Raw genomic sequence first — 18,456 nt, forward strand, 5'->3', positions numbered from 1 at the left:
CCCTGTATCCCAGTGCGGTACCCTGTATCCCAGTGCGGTACCCTGTACCCCAGTGTAGCACCCTGTACCCCAGTGCGGTACCCTGTACCCCAGTGTGGCACCCTGTACCCCATTGCAGTATCCTGTACCCCGATGTGGCAGCAATACCTCTGAGGTTTGACTTACACTCGTAGAATGTTAAGGGGTGGGAAGGGACCTGGAAGACCATCTAGTCCCAACACCCCCCCTGCCATGGGCAGGGACACCTCCCACTAAGACCAAGTTGTTTAAGGCCTTATCCAGCCTGGCTTTGAATTCCACTAGAGTTGGGGCATCCACAGCCTCCTTGTTCCAGTACCTCACCACCCTCAGAGGGAAAAATTTCTTCCTAATATCTAACCTCAATTTCCCCTCTCTCAATTTCTACCCATTTCTCCTTGTCCTGTCACGACTGTTCCTGGTGAAGGGTCCATCTCTGGTTTCCCTGTAGGCCCCTTGAGATACTGGGAGGTTGCTACGAGGTCTCCACGCAACCTTCTCTTCTCCAGGCTGAACAGCCCCAACTTTCTCAGCCTAATTCTCTCACACCCTGCTGGTTTTGTAAACGAGCAGCCAACAATTCATCACTTTGGTGTTTTTCTCTCCTGCCTTTCCTAACCCTACAGCAGTAAGCCTGGTGGAGGGAGCTGCTGTACATAGTGCTGTGCCTGGTGTTGGACAGACCTCACCCATTGCTTTGCTGCTACAGCTCCCTAACTCTGGGTTATTTGTTCCCACCATATCAGTGTGAATCGAGTTTAAATCATTCCTTACTTACAGCTACATTTACAAGTCCACTTGAAGCATCTTCCCACAGCTTTTCCACTTGAGACATCTTTGCCCACTGTGTTTCAGTGTTGCTCTTGCTTCCATGCTGCTGCCAAGAACAGAGGCCACTCCTTACTTTACTGCTTCTCCCTCCTTTACATCTACAGGAAGGCAGATCATTAAGCAGAGCTAAGTTTAACAGGAATTAAGGAAAATTCCTTTAATGTAGTTACTAGCAAGAAGATAATTTGAAATATCTGCATGTTCTCACTAAGATTCCCTTTGCCCAGTAAAGTACCCTAGGGAATGGTACTTACTGATTGTCTGTCTAGCTCCATCCTAAGACCTTAGTGCAGTAGCACTGTAATCTCACTGACTGACCTCTTGATCCTTCTGGAAGCTGTCACTACTATTTATGTGTATCTCAGTGACTGGACAGATAAAGTAGTTACCAGAAGTGACCGACTTCATCCACATTGTTTCAAGAAGGAGAGAAAGGAACCATGTTCTCAGCGTACACGATTTATGACCTAGATTCTCACAAAGTGTGTCACTAAAATGGACATGCCTTATTAAAATTGGTCGACACCTACACCAGAATAGATAATTCAGTTGGGGCTATGATTTAACAATACGGCTGTTTTTAAACAGTTTTTACAAATGTTGACTCAGCAAGGGTAGAAGCTTAACTTGTGGAGATCTCACTGTGTGCCCCTTGGAGAGGTGACACAGGCATGTTAAGCTACAACCACAGTCAGTAACCTTTTAAATGGAGGTGACAGGACTGTCCCTCGGAGGACCAAAGCACAAACTGTGGGGTGAGCATTGTGCATCGGAATATCAGAGATGTGGTTCCTGAGGGGCCCTGTGGGAGAGTTTCATAACTTCCAGCATTTCCCAACCTTGTGATTTTGGATAGCGTACTGGGAGGTAAAGAGAGGATTTTAAAAACATTTTGTGTCCTAATAATCGGATATGCTGGCACCCCCCCCCCATTTGTAACCCTGTAGTGGGTTACAAATAGAGTCACTTCTCAAGAAGTGATTGGCTTTTAGGAAGAAGACAGATTTAAATAAAAGCTACTTCTAAATGATTTATGGGACATACAGTGTGCTGCTTTAACCAAAGTGCATGCTGCTGTATTTATTTTACCTTGCTTAGGAAGGGTGGCAGCACATATGTCATCCCAGTGACCAGTGCTGGGATTGGACTCCCAGGGCTAGGCATCATTAATGCAAAGCCACTCTCACCTTCTTCCAGCAAACAAAAAGCGACCAGCTAGTGTAGAAAAATAGCCCTGCAAACTCTACCTGCAGCCTCAGTGGAGGAGCAGCTGCGCAGTGTGATCTTGGATTGAGATGGTGGCACATCCCAGCCCCTAATCACACTGTGACCTGGGAGTGTGTGGTGGTTTGAGTGCACCAGCCCTGGTGACAGATTCTGTGACGGGGGCATCCCTTCTCCCTGTCCTCCCACCCTGGATCACTTGGCAAAGGAGGAATCACACATTGCCCATCCATGTGCAGTACTGCAACTCACCTGGCTTTGGAGAAGTGTGATATAATCCTGGTGCAGCATCCAAGGACTGAATTAAGGGACTGGAGGTGGGCTGAGGAGGAGGGGAGCGGGGCTGCAGGCATCTGAACCTTCTCCCTGCCATTCGTGAGGAGCCTGTCACTTTTAAGAGAACGCAGAAGATGGTTACAGATCCTCACAAAACAAACGTTACTGCTTTATATACGGACCAAAGCCAGAGTTTGTAGACATACAGTTGTACTCACATCAGGCACAGAGGGGAAGCCTTCCTCTTTGAGCCACTTGGTAGTAATGATTTCCTTGCCCCAAATCTGTTCCATCACCAGATGTCTCTACAGACTGGCAGCTTAAATCTCTGCGGTAAAAGGTTGTGTGTACCAACTCATACTGACTGTAATACCACTTCAGATAAAGGGAGAAAGTAAACTTTCAGGTATTACACACTTGTGCAAGTAAATTCCTGTTTATGAGCTGGCATTTTGTGTCTGTTAACATGCTCCTTGAATTTTTTCTGTATTTAAGAATTAACCATTTAAACCTGAGGCACTAAGGCTTTTCAGACTGATCAATGTGCATTAGCTCCACTACAAAGCTTAGCATGATCCCAAGCTGCTTTACAGGCAATTTATCAGTATAAACAGTGAGGTCCACAGTCCATACAGTAGCTTGTTACCTGTGCCTTTGGGAGCCTGTAGGCAAAACTATTTCATTGTCCCTGTCTTCAGCTGAGAAGCAGAGTGAAACAGTGCACATGGATGCAATGGACCTATAAAAACAGGTGAAAAGGAAAAGGCATGAAACATCTTCTGCTAAACGGTCCTGACTTCTTTCATGTTAAAAATAGCCAGGAGCTACTGGCAGAATCATTTATTATGACTAATACATTTAACAACAGAAGGAAATACCTTATAAACCAATTGAATCAGATTCATTGTGGGGAAAATCTGTTGACAAATACAGTCCATCACGCAGTGAAAGGGACCATTGGCAGGCAGTTCTCCATGAGATTTATGCAAAATAGAAAAGGTTTTTCTAGTCAGTTAATTCATACTTTACTAATTCAGAAGGCAAATTCAGCAGCCTCTTTTTTTCCCCCCACAGCTCAGAAATGGCATGTTTATAAAATCAGTCTGATACTATTGGACTCACACAAGATTGCTGGAAATTCAGCAGAAGCTGCTGCTGTTATTTCACTACGTACCACTTTCATACGTAAGGCTTGTGAAAGGACATTGCTTCACTGGTCAAGCAGTTCCAGTTGGCCAGGGTTGGTTTCTTTGTGGAGAACCAAGATGTTGAATTGAAAGGAATACTTAAGAGTGGAGAACTTTTCCCTGTCCTTTGGCAGCCTGGAGGTTTAGGAAGCTCACCCGTTGAATGTCAAGCCAGGATTTAGATAAGTCAGCTCCTGCTTTTACCCTTTTCATACCAATGACATGTAGGTATTCCATAGGCATGGCAAATCAGCATTGCCCTATTTTTATTTTTTAACATAGGTTTTGCAGGTCAGTTTTGTCTGCAGCTGTGTGCAGAACGTTTCAAATATGGGAGTTTCCCTGGGAGCACACCAGTACCTTTCACTCCTGATTTCAACAGCACTGGAGGGTGGCAGCTTTACACAGGACAGTGGTTTCTGTCCCAGCTGCCAGCAATGACTGGAGACCTGCTGCAGACTAACAGTGCTTTAGCAAGTAACAGGCATTCCTGGCAACACCAGCAATACTGCTTTTCATTGGGAATGGAAGAAAAGAAACAGCAGTGGAAGGACAGGCATGGAAGGGAAGACTGTGCATGGTGTACACCCCCAGCATTATGCAGTCATATCAGTCACTCAACCCTAGTGTCAGTCTGCTGGAAAGCCAAGGGAGAAACTGCAGGTGTGCACCATGTCCTAGATTTTTGCCCTGGTTGCCTCCAGCACGCTCAGGTATAGGCTTTCTCCTGTAGTGAAGTTGGTGTCTCCTGCTCTAAGCCACTCCCTATTGACAGTGAAGAACAGGTGCCCCTAAGAGAGCAGACACAACCTAAGAAAGCCAGGTATTATCAGAGGTTCCCTTTGTCCACTAATTTTGATTGCACAAGTTCCATTTCAGTTATTTGTAGCGATACCGAATAAAGAATAGAGACATATCCCTTCAGATAATCTGTAAAGTGCAGGAAAGCCTTAACCACTAGGGCAGCTTTATGAGTTTTGGGCACTCCTTTTTTGTGGAAAATCAGAGCCAGATAAAGATTACTAAAAGTGGTCTGACATGCAGGGTTTTTTTCTGCCGACTCTTAAGGACGCTGATCTCTTTTTACAGGAAGATTGTGGACAGAATAGATGACAACAAAGATGGCTATCTCACAACAGAGGAATTAAAAACCTGGATTAAGCGGGTACAGAAACGCTATATCTATGAAAACGTGGCTAAAGTTTGGAAAGACTATGATCTAAACAAGGACAATAAAATTGCCTGGGAAGAATACAAACAAGCCACATATGGTTATTATCTAGGTAAGAGAACATTTTCAGACTGTATGATCAAGGATTTTGGAGATTATGAGGTGTGATTTCTTGCTTTACAGTCAACAGAAGTTTGGTGTCTCATTTAAGTCTCTTGAAACTCACAATAAATTTTATAAATGCTCACAGGTCAAAAGCAATTTTTAGTTAGTTATTGCAGCCTACCAGCACACGGAAGGTTTTGTAGAGATATCGTTAAATGTACTGACACAGCTGAATTATAGTCTCCTCCAGTTAGAAATATATTACTTTTTAATATTTAAAATGGTATTTTAATTAAAAAATATATATTGTGTAAATATCTGTATTTGTTAAGTCACTCTCTCTAAAATCTTAACTCTAGATGCTAAAAATTGATTCTAAGCTATAGCAAAGTTATTGATTAAAATTGTTTCGGAGAATAACATGCTTCAGACTGTTCATGATCCACTGCAAATGAAAATTCTTAACAAATCAGACAAAAGAAACATTTATTAAAAAATATACCTGAATTCTGCCCCCACCCGTTTCCCTTGCTTTTTGTGAGTTAATGAAGGGAAATGAGGAGAAGAGATCACTTAAGCTAAAGGGCAATACTGACAGAACAACAAATCAGTATTAATTGACCATTTATATTTACTGGAAATGAGAAGACAATATTTACCTACCACAGAGACAGTTTCTAGAGCAAGCTGCCAGTAGCAATAATCATTCCAAAGTCTACCTGAGATTAAAATGGAGCCTGTTACATTTGTGGAAGGAAATATTTGACACACAATCCCTGCAGCATTATCCCTGGGAACCCTTCTCAGCCCTTTGTCTTTGCTCTCTGTAATCCTCAAGATTTGGAGAGCAGATACTACACTGTGGGCTTGTGTTAATGAATACTTGAAATTCCCATCTGTAATTCCTGGCCTTGTCTTTTTCACCCGTGTTTGTCTCCCAACATCTGAATTGTGAAATTGTTATGAGTATTTTTCATGTTTGAAGTCAGTTTAATGATCCTATTAAAAAAAATTATATCAAGTACCATTCCTTTTATGCCACTGAACACCCTGAAAGAATGTCATTGTTTTAAACTGAAAATAATTGTTAGGTTCCCTGTAGCAGAGGCGTAGCAGTTAGATAATTTCAGACAGTCTGCCACCTTCTGAAACCACCTTTCCTTGGTTTGCCTGCTTCTTGAAACTGAAAAGTTGTGTAGATCATCCTGATTCCTAAAGAAGAATAAAACTTCTGTGAATGAAATCTACCCCGAATACTACCTCAGGGGTGCTTGTAAAGGCAGATAAAATTTAAATGTGTGAGGACTAATATATAATACTGCAAAATCCATTATCCTGGATGTCAATAGAAGAAATTTACCTCTACTATTGTCACTTTTAAAAATCAAAACATGTACGTGACCCATGAATTTAAAACTTCACAGGAAAGAGAAGGAAATAAGCCTTTGTATTTCTCTATTCAAATAGCAAGCTGGGGAGCTTCATTGTGCTAGTGAGTTTTAAAGGAAAACACTTTTATGATCACCTTGATTAATTTGCAGAAAATCCAGAAGAATTCCAAGATGCAACCGATCAGCACAGTTTTAAGAAAATGCTGCCCAGAGATGAAAGACGATTCAAAACCGCAGATCTGGATGGAGACTTGGCTGCCACTCGTGAAGAATTCACTGCTTTCCTTCACCCAGAGGAGTTTGAGCACATGAAAAACATTGTTGTCCTAGTAAGCAGCGCAAAATCAATGCCATTATTTTTACTTTTATTTTTATGGATGAGCTTTGAAGTGCTTCTCTAACCTTTCCACGCAGGGCTTGGAAAGAGACACACACATAATAGCTAAGTGGGGAACAGAAAGGGATGCCTTTCATGAAATCCACTTGATTTAGAACTCTCGATATGAAAAAGACTTGTTAAGTGCACTTAGACAGCTCCTCAATGGAATCAAGAAACAATCTTGGGGCACAGACTTAAACCAAAATAAAAGGAAGGGTAGGCTGACATGCAGCATCCAAGTGTTTCATGCAGGCTTGTATCTGCCCCTGACTTAAGCATGGTATTCAGTTCATTCATACAGGAAATTTTTTCAACATGAAAGGATATTTTATATTCATTGTATAAACAACAATCACACTGGAGTTAGTAAGAGTACATTCACTTGTGTACAAAGGCAGGTCAAGGCCTCAAAACATTAAATGATCAAAGAGGCAAATAGTCAGAATTCTCAGTTTTTTCTTGGTTACTTCGATTTTCCAGGAAACCTTAGAAGACATAGACAAAAATGGAGATGGTTTCGTGGATCAAGATGAGTACATTGGTAAGTGTTGACACTTGTTTCTTACATAATCTCCAATCCATTTTTTCCATCTTCTCTCAAATTTGCAGCAGCGTCAACAACCCAGGGATAAACAGTTCTGTGTTCCAGTTCGATTATTTTATACCAACTATCCAACCCAGAAAACCTAATTTCATTTTAGGCAGATAGCAGCATCACCAGGAAAAGGTTCTTCACGCTTTACAACATAAGATTATCCTCATGTTCTCATATAACTCAGCTAAGAGTTATATGAGAACAAGAGAAGAGGATCTGGAATAATATCTTCCTTGAGAGGAATATTCTCTGTATACTAGACAATGTTAACAGCTGTTTGGAAGTGTTTAGAAATGCAGGAAGATTAGAAAGTGAAATAGTCTTTTCCCAAGTTTGAATGTTACTCAAATATACAAAACAGCTAGGAAGCACACATTGCAAAAAGAGAAAATTCACCTTTTGTTTCCACTAGTTTTTTTCCTAGTTTAATTAGTAAGTAAAGCCCCACACTTCTCTAATGGTGATACCACTGTATTTCTTCTAGAAATAGAAGATACATGAAAAATGAACTGTGTTAAAACCGTGCTAAGATTTAAGATTCTCAAAGAAGTTGTGAAATGCGTGAAAGTTAGCAGTGCATTACTGCAGTGGCAGAAAGAGAACAAAGTGGGAAACATCTTCAGCAGATCAGTCACAGTTAATTTACACAAACTTAGTCACACCAGGCACTTGGCTGCTGTCTTGCACTTAGACCTACGAAGACAAAACAGAAGCAGGAGTGGAGAGCAGCAGTACATCATACATTTTAGCCTTTTGAATCATTACTCCTGTACCAGAACCCACCTTCTCCACTGCACTCATTTTGATGGGTTTTAAATCAAGAAAGTAGCACCAGGAAAGCATTAGTGCAAACATGGATGAGTCTTTGTTTCGAGTGGTGCTGTAAAGATCACTTCACACAGAATCAGGAACAATGTACACATGTTAATTAATGGCAGGGGGTTCTGTTCCCTGTAAATTATATTTAGCCCAGAAAGTGAATGCTATTCATTTATGACTGAAATAACAGAGCAGCATAATTTCCACAGTAATTTCAGTTCATTCAGTGACATTACCTACATATAATTATAAGGTAATTGTCAACATTTGTTACCATGTGAATGCTGGTTTTTCTTGTCTTCTATAGATAGGAACATAGAATGTTCTAGTCACGATCACCCCACATTGGCAAGGATGATAAAAATCAAATTGACAGGACATGTCAGTTGCTTCAAATAAACAATATAATTTGCACTTTAAAAAATGAAAAAAGAGAGTGAATGTGTTGTCTGAAGTTTCCTTCATGAGTTGAGAAAACTATGCTTAGAATGTTCTTACTTCCCTTTTTCAGATATAATTATTTTTTAATTTTGATGAAGTCAGGGTTAAGAAACCAACAGAAAACTAAATCTCTTTTTTGATAATTTATAGTTGATAGTTTATACAAAAATAGTTTATACAAAAATAGTTTATACAAAAAGAAGTCCAAAAATGTCAGTCTCTAGATCGAATATTTGATGGGGAAATCTCCTGAAGGTTATCACGTGATTCCTCTCTCCTTCTCCTTCTTTCCTCCTATTTTGTCTTTTACAAAATTTGTTTTAGATTTACACAAGCAGCAGAGCAAAATATCCCTAATCATGTTGAGCAGAGAGAACTGAATTCTCATTGTGCATGGGCAGGTGACAGAATATTTGAAGGACACTGTGGACAGTGGCAATAGAGAACTTCAGCCTAGTGTACACACTCACACTGCAGAGTCAGGGGAGGTCACTCCTGGCTTTGAAATCAGCAATTATGGATACCAGCCAGCCTCTGGCCCTGAGACCATCCTCGTGGGGTGCACTCTTCCTTAGCACATCCTTGACAACCAAACACAAAAGGCATAGGAGAGGAGCAGTATCAAAAAGCAGGCTTTAATTCTGTTTAGAAAAGTGGAAGGCTCGAGGAACAAGCAGCCCTGATGAGCAAAAAGCGATCAGCCACAGTGACCAGAAGAACAACATGGACACACTACTTATCATTTGGAAGGCCTGTGATGCAAAAAACCAGTTCAGTTACAAATCACTTGCTTTTAATAATCACTGCTCCTGTCCTAACTCTGCTTGTGCAGATAGCAGCTGCCACTGTGGCGTTGTCCTGCCGATGCTTCCTAAATATAGCACAGGACTGATGTGATCTCTGCATCCTGTGTCACAAGTGGTGCTCCATCCCGAGGTACCAACCTATGACAAGTGCCCTCTGCCTGTGGTTTTTCACAGAATGCACCACTGATTCATGACTTCTCCAGCTCATTCTTTGTAGGGGAATATCTTCTGCTGGAATACGCTACAGCACGGCATGGTTAAAAGAAGACTCATCTCTTACACAGACCTCTCTTAAAGCAGGATAAAAGCATGCAAGTTCCATTTAGCAATTTTTGTTTGCCTAAATTTCCCCTGTGCCTTTTTTCCTTTAATCACTCTCTGCTGGCTGGAGTTTGATCTTATCCACAAAGACATTTGCTGGCAGGGACAAGATGAAATGGCTGGGTTCCTTTCTCCCCATGTGACTGAGCCTAGCACTAAAGCTTGTGATTGCTATTTAACTAAAGACCCTTAGAGAATTTTTTCATTCTGAAATTCAGTGATGATGGCCTTTGAACACGTTCACCTCTCATGTTAGCCTGACCAGGAGTGCACAGTTATGAGACAAGGGTAATGTAAGAAAGGACAGAATCACCAGCAGTGAAGAAATAGGCCTGAGAGAAGATAACACACAGCTACTCTATTTACACCCCACATTTCATTTTCTGCACAAAGAGATGCTGTGCAAAGAGTGAAAAGTTTGGTCTTCCTCTGAGGAACACTGTGCAAATGTCTTTAGCCTGTGCATAATTTGCAAATTAAATATGACTCGAGTGAGACCTTTATTTCCTCTCCAGCTGATATGTTTGCAAATGAAGAGGGTGGACCAGAGCCTGACTGGGTGATTACAGAGCGTGAACAGTTTGCAGATTTTCGTGACCTCAACAAGGATGGAAAGATGGACAAAGATGAGATTCAGCACTGGATTCTCCCCCAGGACTATGATCACGCTCTGGCTGAAGCCAGGCACTTAGTCTATGAGTCTGATGTAGACAAGGTACGTAGTGGTCTACTGTAGTTTTTAAAGAAGTTACACAAGCTGTTATGGGTTTTTTTGTAAATATCAGCTTGCAACAAATTTATTCCTGATAACTTTTCTTATTAGTACGCTTTAAATGGAGTTTTAAAGGCTAGAATTGCTCGTGCATTAATGTTTCCATGCCAATTTCCATTGGTAGGGTTAGAATCACAAAATAAAAGTAGTAAAATACAGTTTGTCAGCTCGAGAAGTTCCCTTGCTTTCATTAGGTGAGAAAAGAATCTATTTATCATCATTAACCTGGGTGTTTTAACACAGTAGAAATACTCTTTTTCTTTAAGAATGGTCATGACTTTTGGATGTTAATTTAGATTACAGGAGGAAAATAAAGATCTATTTACATAGGGGATAGCAAAATCACCCTCAGTTCTATAATCAAGCACCTTTCACTAAAGACTGACTCAGTACATCCACTTCCTCTGGTGAGGGCCACTAGATTCCAAATGATGATCTTCACAAGGGTAATGTGAGCAAAGTCTGAACCTGAAAAGCCAAAATACTCTCTTACACAGAGAGTGTGTAAATCGCTGACATAAACAACCGTCTCCAGCAAAGTACATCAGAGGATTTTCATTTTTACTGTCAGGAAGACAAAACCAAACCGGAGGGCAGAACTGTGTACCAGATAACCCATGTGCTGTTTGGCAGAGAGTTCATTACAAAGAACTTTCAGTTGGCAGTTTGACCCAAATGAAGCCACTGGAGTCCAGATTTCACTCAGCTACAAATGATTCCTGAACCTGCAGACTGCTGCCTTGAAGAGCTGTGTGCTTCCCAGGGCTCCTGCAAGTCTGTGCTGGTGTGTCTTTTACTTAGCTTTGAAAATGTTCTTACAGAGGTTTTGTTTTCCTCCTGCCAGGATCAAAAACTAACAAAAGAGGAGGTTCTTGACAACTGGAATATGTTTGTTGGAAGTCAAGCTACTAATTATGGGGAGGACCTCACAAGAAACCACGATGAACTATGATGAACAACCAGTATGCTACACACCTTTCCTCCACCTTACTGAAATCACTGTGTCCATCCCTTCTTTCGGGGGGGTATGGGCAAGGGACACTCACAACTGAACAACTTGCATTAATATATTTTTAACATGCCAGCTTATTACCTCAGAAACCGCTTAGAAATAGCTTTTTACTCTTTTCACATGCTTAAATACAATATGTAGTTACTACAGTTTTTATTTTTGAAAAAATAAAAAGGTAACTTTTCTGAGTAGATTAGAGCCTGACATGGAAAAGGCACTTCTAAAAAATATAATTGCAAGGATGTTTAATAGTGAAATATTTTCTTCAAATGCCCTCTTTTACCATAGTGAAATGCAGCTAGGGTTAGAAAGAAACCTAATGTTTAAACAGACTAAGCTGTTTAGTTGTCTTTTTTTAATAGCATTTAACAATTTAAAGTTAAGACTTTGATCCAGAGAAGAGGTTTGATGCAGCCTTTGTCTCCACACAGTTTTTGTCTCCCACTTTGGGTCAGAGGTGCTGCAGAAGGTATCCAGCCCTCTGGTTCAGAGCTTTCCAAGTTCAACACATGCAGCTGGCCCTTCTCCCTGACCCCCATCACAGAGCAGAAGGGATGTGGAGTTCAGAGGGGCAGCTGCTCATTCTGACAGCAGGGTAAGGCACAACTGTTTGGGGGCTGTTGGTTGTGCTGTTTCCTGGGAGGAATTGTGCCACACGGAGCATAATTTGCCTCACACTTCTCGTACTTAACCCAAGCCGTGCTCTTGTTCATGCAGTGTGAATGGCAGCAGCTCTGTGATGGAGAAAGAATGAGACATATCACCCCTCTGGGCCTTCTGCTTCCTCTGCCACATAAAAGGACAGATTTATGTGGCTAAAGTTCTGGTTTTGTATGTATATACGTATAAGTATGTGTTAGTGAAGCAACTCTACAAAGACAGCTCTCCTTCCCAAAAAGGGGGTAAGCTTTCCACACAGGTGCTTTCTTTTTTACTGTATAATGTGAGTTGTTACATGTATATTTTTATATACCCAAGTTAGATAAGTTTGGTTGTTTTTAAATGTACCGGTTTTAAAATAAGCACAATAAAACCAATACTTCTTTTTGATACTATGAAGGTGCAATAACACTAACACAGACTAACACAGAGAGATGATGTGAAAGCACAAACCAAGCCTCTAAAGCCAGTAGTTCCCAAAGGACTGGGTCGTTGGCAACTCCTACAGCACTGGGTGGTCATCTACAAACAGCAGCTGGACATACAGCACCAACTGTTTCTTCTTCACCTCAATAAAAAAAAAAAAAAAGAAAAGCTAGAAAGAAGTCCAACACACATAGTTGCCATAACTAGAATTGTTTCTGAACAATAATAACTGGGAGATTAGGGCTCCACAACAGTCACTGGGAGGTTCCTTGAAGGTTTGGTGTACAGCATCACGCGCTGGAGGTCACATAACCATCCAGAGGGGAGCTTTGAGTCTCCCGGGTTGTGATACACTTCAGCAGTTCAACAAGTCTGTGAAAATCAGCATGAGACAGTGCAGAACTGTGACCTTTGTAAGCAGGGTCATTTTCATAAGGTCATGCAAGAACTATGGTGGAATATTTTACATCTTCTCACTGAAGATAATTAAATCTAGACACCAGAGTCTGGCAGAGATTACACGTTCTTGCTAGCACCATTATTGAGCTTTTGGTGTGCACTTCTTATGACATTGCCAGCAATGCCTCTGAAAAGTCCCTACCTCTTCCAGTGACATACAGTAGGACAAATGTCATAAGACATAAGTGAACTGGTTTTGCTTTTAGAGTGCCCTCAAGTTAAATAAATGCCTAAGTGCAGTGTTATCTGAGAAGCAATAAAATTGTATCTTGGCACATGTAAACGATCATCTGGTTTGTTTGTGGCTTGAATTTGGAAAGGTTTGTTGTATTCAATAATCCTAAAAATCTTGAGAACATTTTTTTTTAAGTTCTTTCATATCAAAATTTAACATATTTTAGTAACAGATTTGCAGTACTCTCTCTGCACTTGTGCTGTTTCAGGGAACAATACCTTAAAAGACCTCAAAAAAAGCTTGTTTCCTGCAAGTGAAACTGCAGCTCAGACTGGATACTAAGCCAGGGATTTTCACCGAAGCCCAAGGGAAGGTTGTTTGCTCACTCTTGTTGAAATTCAGTGGGAGTTGGGTGCTGAGACACTAAGCATTGTTGCCTTCAGCTAAACATGACACTTCCAAATGCACTATGCACTGTCCCAACAAAAAAACACATCTGTGCTTTGACAAGCAATCACATTTCCTTCTACATTACTAAATGAATTTGGAGTGGAATTAGCATCACACAAGAGAGAAATCATGTTCCCCTGTTTGTTCTTGATTCCTATTAATGCTTGGTACACACAGGCATTTTCCTCTATAAAACTATACTTACAGGAGTAAGAATGCTGAAATCAGAGGAGTTGTTAATGTAAAACTGGAAATTTAGACCCATAGAATTTTACTGTAAAAGCTTTTTTTTTTCCCCAAAAGAATGATACTCAGGTAGCATATATCCAGCTATGAAAAAGGCAAACATGCCAATTAGAATGAGGTTTAGAATAATCCAGTTATCTATCAATAATGAGTAATGGAGTGATATTAAGACAAGGAGCTTTTTTAATAAAGCAGAATTTAGAAACATTTTTTTTAGGGAACATAAGTGTCCCTGATATGATTTTGTTCTTCAGGCTTCCCTCTTTCTGCAGTTCTTCATAGTGTTTCTCTCACCAACACTCAGTAATGGCACAGTACATTCCATGCACTAAATTTTCCTTTCAAGCTCAATGCACTATGGAAGAATAACTCCAAAAGAGACTAGAGCTTCTGGGTTTAAATTTAACACTATTTAAGGAAAGCAAACCTTTGCTAGGGGATATAACCGTTAACATTGTGATTTTTCAAGCCTAAGGTTTCTAATGGGGTTTGACTGTTCCAGAGATAACATTTTTTTTCCTAGGTAACATATTTCAACTCATATTATGAGCAAATGTTACGAAATTTTAGTGTAATGTGAAATACTGTAATGTCAGATAGCATTATTTATCTGCTTAATATGACTAAAACCATTAATTGCTGGGAGCCATACTTCATCCCAGCAACATGAAAATCCATTTTGTGCCTATCTTGTCAGTTATTGCTGATTTTCTTAATGAATTGTGACGTAGTGAAATTCTGTTGGGAAGCGTGTTTATATATTTCCAACTGCAGGTTCTGTGTGGTAACTCTTATTACATATATCCTCCATTAAACCCAATGTTTTCATTATGCCTGTGCCACAACATATCAAAGGTGCATTTTTCTTACTTGGGTATCTGGAATAGCCATTATTATTGCACATGCAGTTTTAATTATTAGAGTTTATGAAATGAGCTAAGTGGCTGATGTTCATTGTCCTATAATTCCATTTAAAGATTCAATCAGGTTGAATCTGTCTCCTGTTCCAATCGAGGTACTGTTCATAACTCCCTGAGGAAAGGAGATCTCAGCCCATCCCGATCTCGTTACACTTACACAAGTATCTTATAATAGTTGCATAATGCTTTGCTATTTGCAGTGCAGAAGTTGATCTTGATCCCAGTGAAGTTAACACAGAACTAGTTTTAAGGAGAATAAGAACTAGTCTAAGTCCTAATCTAAGGCCTTAGGCTTGCCCAAAGGCAAGCAGAACAGTGGGGTGGTGGGACTGGAGGTCAGAAACAGCCTTACAACCATCAGATCCTGATCTCCTTACTACTACTACTACTGAGCATTAACATTTAGGAGTTTAGACTGGTTCATACTCTTGTGAGATAGATAGGGCATAAGTCTAGTTCATGGAAGGCAGTGTCTGATGTTCTACTGGTCTGGTCAAGGAACCTGAGGCATTTTCTTGAGCGACAGTGGCGTCACTCTTAGACAGCAAGTTACCATTAGCAGATGAAATGAGTTTTACAGGGGGACAGAAGGATCCATGGAAAAAATTTCAAGGCCAAAAATTTTGCAAAACCGCACTCAGCTTGTAGTCCAAACACTTGGAAGCATCCACCACTAATAAACAGTGCCCTTCTCTTTTCATTGCTCCAATTTAGTGTGTGCTATATTCCATTTTATATGTCCAGCAAGGAGCGTATTAACCATATTTGCTGATTACAAAGGAAGAATTTAGGGTTATTTTCCACTGAAGTTTCAGGCACCAGTGAGGCTGATGTCCCTCAAACTCAAGTGCTGTGCAGATTATTCCAAACATGATGTGTTTCAAAGCAATCTTGGAAGAACAAGTTACCAGCTTTCCCAGAGTGTACAAGGGGCACACATTTGTATGTGACACAACAGGCAATTTCCCACCTGCATTCTGTCCCTCCACAGGATAAAGTGAAGTATCTCCAACAGATGGGAGAATCCCTTCACTGTGCCAGTGACAAGAATACAATTATCCTGTGTACACATTACTATTCCTGTTGATAATTAAGGAATATCCATCCTCAGCACAAATGTTGGCTCTGGAGCTCAGTTTCATGTACTGCATGTTAGTCATTTTCCTTGTGGAAGAATTTATTTCATAGTCATAAAGGGTCCAAATATGATCTGGTTGGCTAGCTTTTGAAGCTTTGGTATTTTTAAATTGGTCTCACATTTGTAAAGTTGACCACAGTTGTGGTCTCCAACCACCACATACCTGAAGTTCCAGGACAGCTGTATAGAACAAGTCATGGCACGATCCTGAATCTGAGCAGTAATTAAGGGTGACACATATATTAGAAATGACAATGTTTCATCATATCAACAAGAATTTAGATACGCACCAAGACACTTTCACAGTTAACTAGGAAATATTTCCTTTATATGGGAATAGCCTGACAGCTTCTCAAAAGGACCAAAGGGGGTACAAAAACTCAATGAAAAATTAGTATAGCTTTTGAAGACATACCCTGAAGTCCTCAGTGAGGCCTCTTGGTGCTTTCATGGACGGTGTCACAGCAACATGAGTTGATAACCCCACAGCACCTGCCACATTCTCAAACAGTTCCAGGACAGCACTGCCCAAGAAACAGCCATCACTGAAGATGCTGCTGTTGTACCTGACAGACTGAGGAGGTTTTGGTAAAAATAAAGTTACTCAATAGGCTGCTCCAGCATGCACCACCTTCTCCCACCTGTGGCTGCTGTTGGATTCTGAGAAAGTTTGATGGGTGCATGATAAACGCTGTGTGGGTGACCGTGAATCCCACCACTGTGATTCCAGGTAACAAGTTGGTATCAAGGCCACAGTACCTAGGAAGGGGGGGGAAAAAAATCGTTATTCTAATTGTTAACTATTGAACTCCCAAGAACATACTGTTCTCAGGACCTCTCAGGACATACCTTCTGTTTGGATAAAAGCCAGGAAGACAGAAAAAAGGGGGAAGGGTGCTTTTGTCATTAGATTGGCTGTAAGGTAACACAGACATACCAAAAAATAACATTGAGTAGATTGACGTGTTAGATACATCCCCCCAAATTATTCCCAATGCCCCCACCCCCAACTTTAAATTCAGCTGAACTGAAGTTCTGCTGACATCGCACTCCCTGCATCTCACAGGGCCTTGGTTGCTGGGACACAGAAAAGAAAGGAATGCTAGTTGAGAACTCATCAAATGGGAAGTGCAAAAGAATTCAGAGAGCTAAAACTTCCTGAAACCTTTAGATGGTAACATGCAGATGAAACATTTTTAAATCATAGGTGAATTCACAGGCAAATTCCACAGGCAGCAGGAATGAAGGGGAAAGAGTGGCTGGAGAGGTATCCTAGGATCTAACAAAACCAAAAACTTCTCTTCATGCCTGCTCTTAATTTAGAAGATTTTGCATTTATTCCTTTGCCTGTCTTCTTTATTTGTCCTTAAGTTTTAAATTCAGTTAACAGTCCAGATGTAACATTTCTGGGTACCTCCAAACCTTCCCAAATCGCTGATAACTTTGAAATGTTTTGTGCCAAAGACATGAAGTTTTCACAGCTATCACATCTGCTCCAAACTGCATACAGCAAAGTGTAGTTAAACAAAAAAAACCCCAAACAACCACAAATGCAAGAGACAAAACATGTATTGTTCCATTATTCCATCTATATTCATAAACAGAAATATATCTAACCTGGAACAGACATATTTAGGGTTATACAGAGTTGGAGTATTTAGTTTACTACAAAATAATTTAAAAGTGAACTCTAGACAAGAAGAATATTTGTGTAGGCTAGAGAGTACCGTTTTCACTGAGACAATAAATGCAGTAATTTATGCTTGAGTTTAGACAAACTGGCAAATGTTTCCTGCATGAGTCTTTCTTCAGTACAGTTGCATGACCATTAGAATATATACCTTCTTGAGCTAACAGGCAAACCCCATGACTTTATTCCAAGGTTGCCTACTCAGTTTCTCAATAAAAATGTCTATATTAGATCAGCTCTAAACTTTCCATCATCACAAAACCCTTTTGAAATTATTTCTCTACAAAAAAGACCATTCAAGAGCCTTGTAATCCACTGGCATTAGGTTTACAGAACAGTTAAGTAGACATCTGAATGGATGTAATAATTTATTTTTCCTCTTTTTCCAAGGAAATCTTTTTTTTTGCATTCGTTACCCCAAAGCTTGTAAAAAGTAAGATTGTGACATGATGTTAAAATGGGTCCTCTGCATAAGGAGGTTGGGGATAAGGTAGGTTTTCCCTTAAATCAGGCTGTATTCATGGTCCAGTTTTGCAGTGTTTTCAGAGAATTTTCTGGGCATGTAACTGTGATGTAAATAAACATTAGTTTAATAGTGGGAACCTGGGTCCAAAATGCAGACAAGTAGGGCCCCTTCAACTGTGGCTTCACAAGGTATAATTATGGGTGCATAAGGCAGACAGTGCAAATATCCTCTCTTTACATTTCTGCATCCCTTCATAACATACACAAACACAGCTGAAATAAAAGAGGCAAGATGAAGAGCAATGAGAAACGACATGAAATACTGCCTTTAAAATCTACTTTATTCAACTGGAAACAAAACATTTTAAAAGGTGATAATGTTCTAAAAGCTATTTAACTCGCCAGCCAAATCAAACTGACCAAAATCTAATTTATTCCTTGTCTTGTTTAGCAGATGCTTAAAAGATCAATATAGTTGT

The 18,456-nt window shown here is 40.3% G+C and overlaps 1 protein-coding gene and 1 long non-coding RNA gene across 2 annotated transcripts in view; one reads left to right on the plus strand and one right to left on the minus strand.

The window, feature by feature from the left end:
* The window catches only part of RCN1 (reticulocalbin 1), a 15,015-nt gene extending 420 nt beyond the window's left edge, over positions 1-14,595 (plus strand). The window contains exons 2-6 of the mRNA XM_027705328.1: positions 4,626-4,819; positions 6,354-6,532; positions 7,063-7,123; positions 10,080-10,279; positions 11,181-14,595. Coding sequence (XP_027561129.1) covers positions 4,626-4,819; positions 6,354-6,532; positions 7,063-7,123; positions 10,080-10,279; positions 11,181-11,288 — 742 coding nt within the window. The 3' untranslated portion in view covers positions 11,289-14,595. The remainder of the gene's footprint in view (positions 1-4,625; positions 4,820-6,353; positions 6,533-7,062; positions 7,124-10,079; positions 10,280-11,180) is intronic.
* Positions 2,332-3,089, minus strand: LOC113978403. The gene is made up of 3 exons (XR_003537564.1): positions 2,996-3,089; positions 2,568-2,724; positions 2,332-2,463 (listed from the first exon to the last, which is right to left on the minus strand). It is a non-coding gene; the product is annotated as an uncharacterized LOC113978403 (long non-coding RNA).
* Positions 14,596-18,456: the final 3,861 nt, after the last annotated feature.

This window comes from Neopelma chrysocephalum, unplaced genomic scaffold (genome assembly GCF_003984885.1).
Source record: "Neopelma chrysocephalum unplaced genomic scaffold, ASM398488v2 Primary Assembly neopelma1_323, whole genome shotgun sequence".
NCBI classification, from domain to species: Eukaryota; Metazoa; Chordata; class Aves; order Passeriformes; family Pipridae; genus Neopelma; species Neopelma chrysocephalum.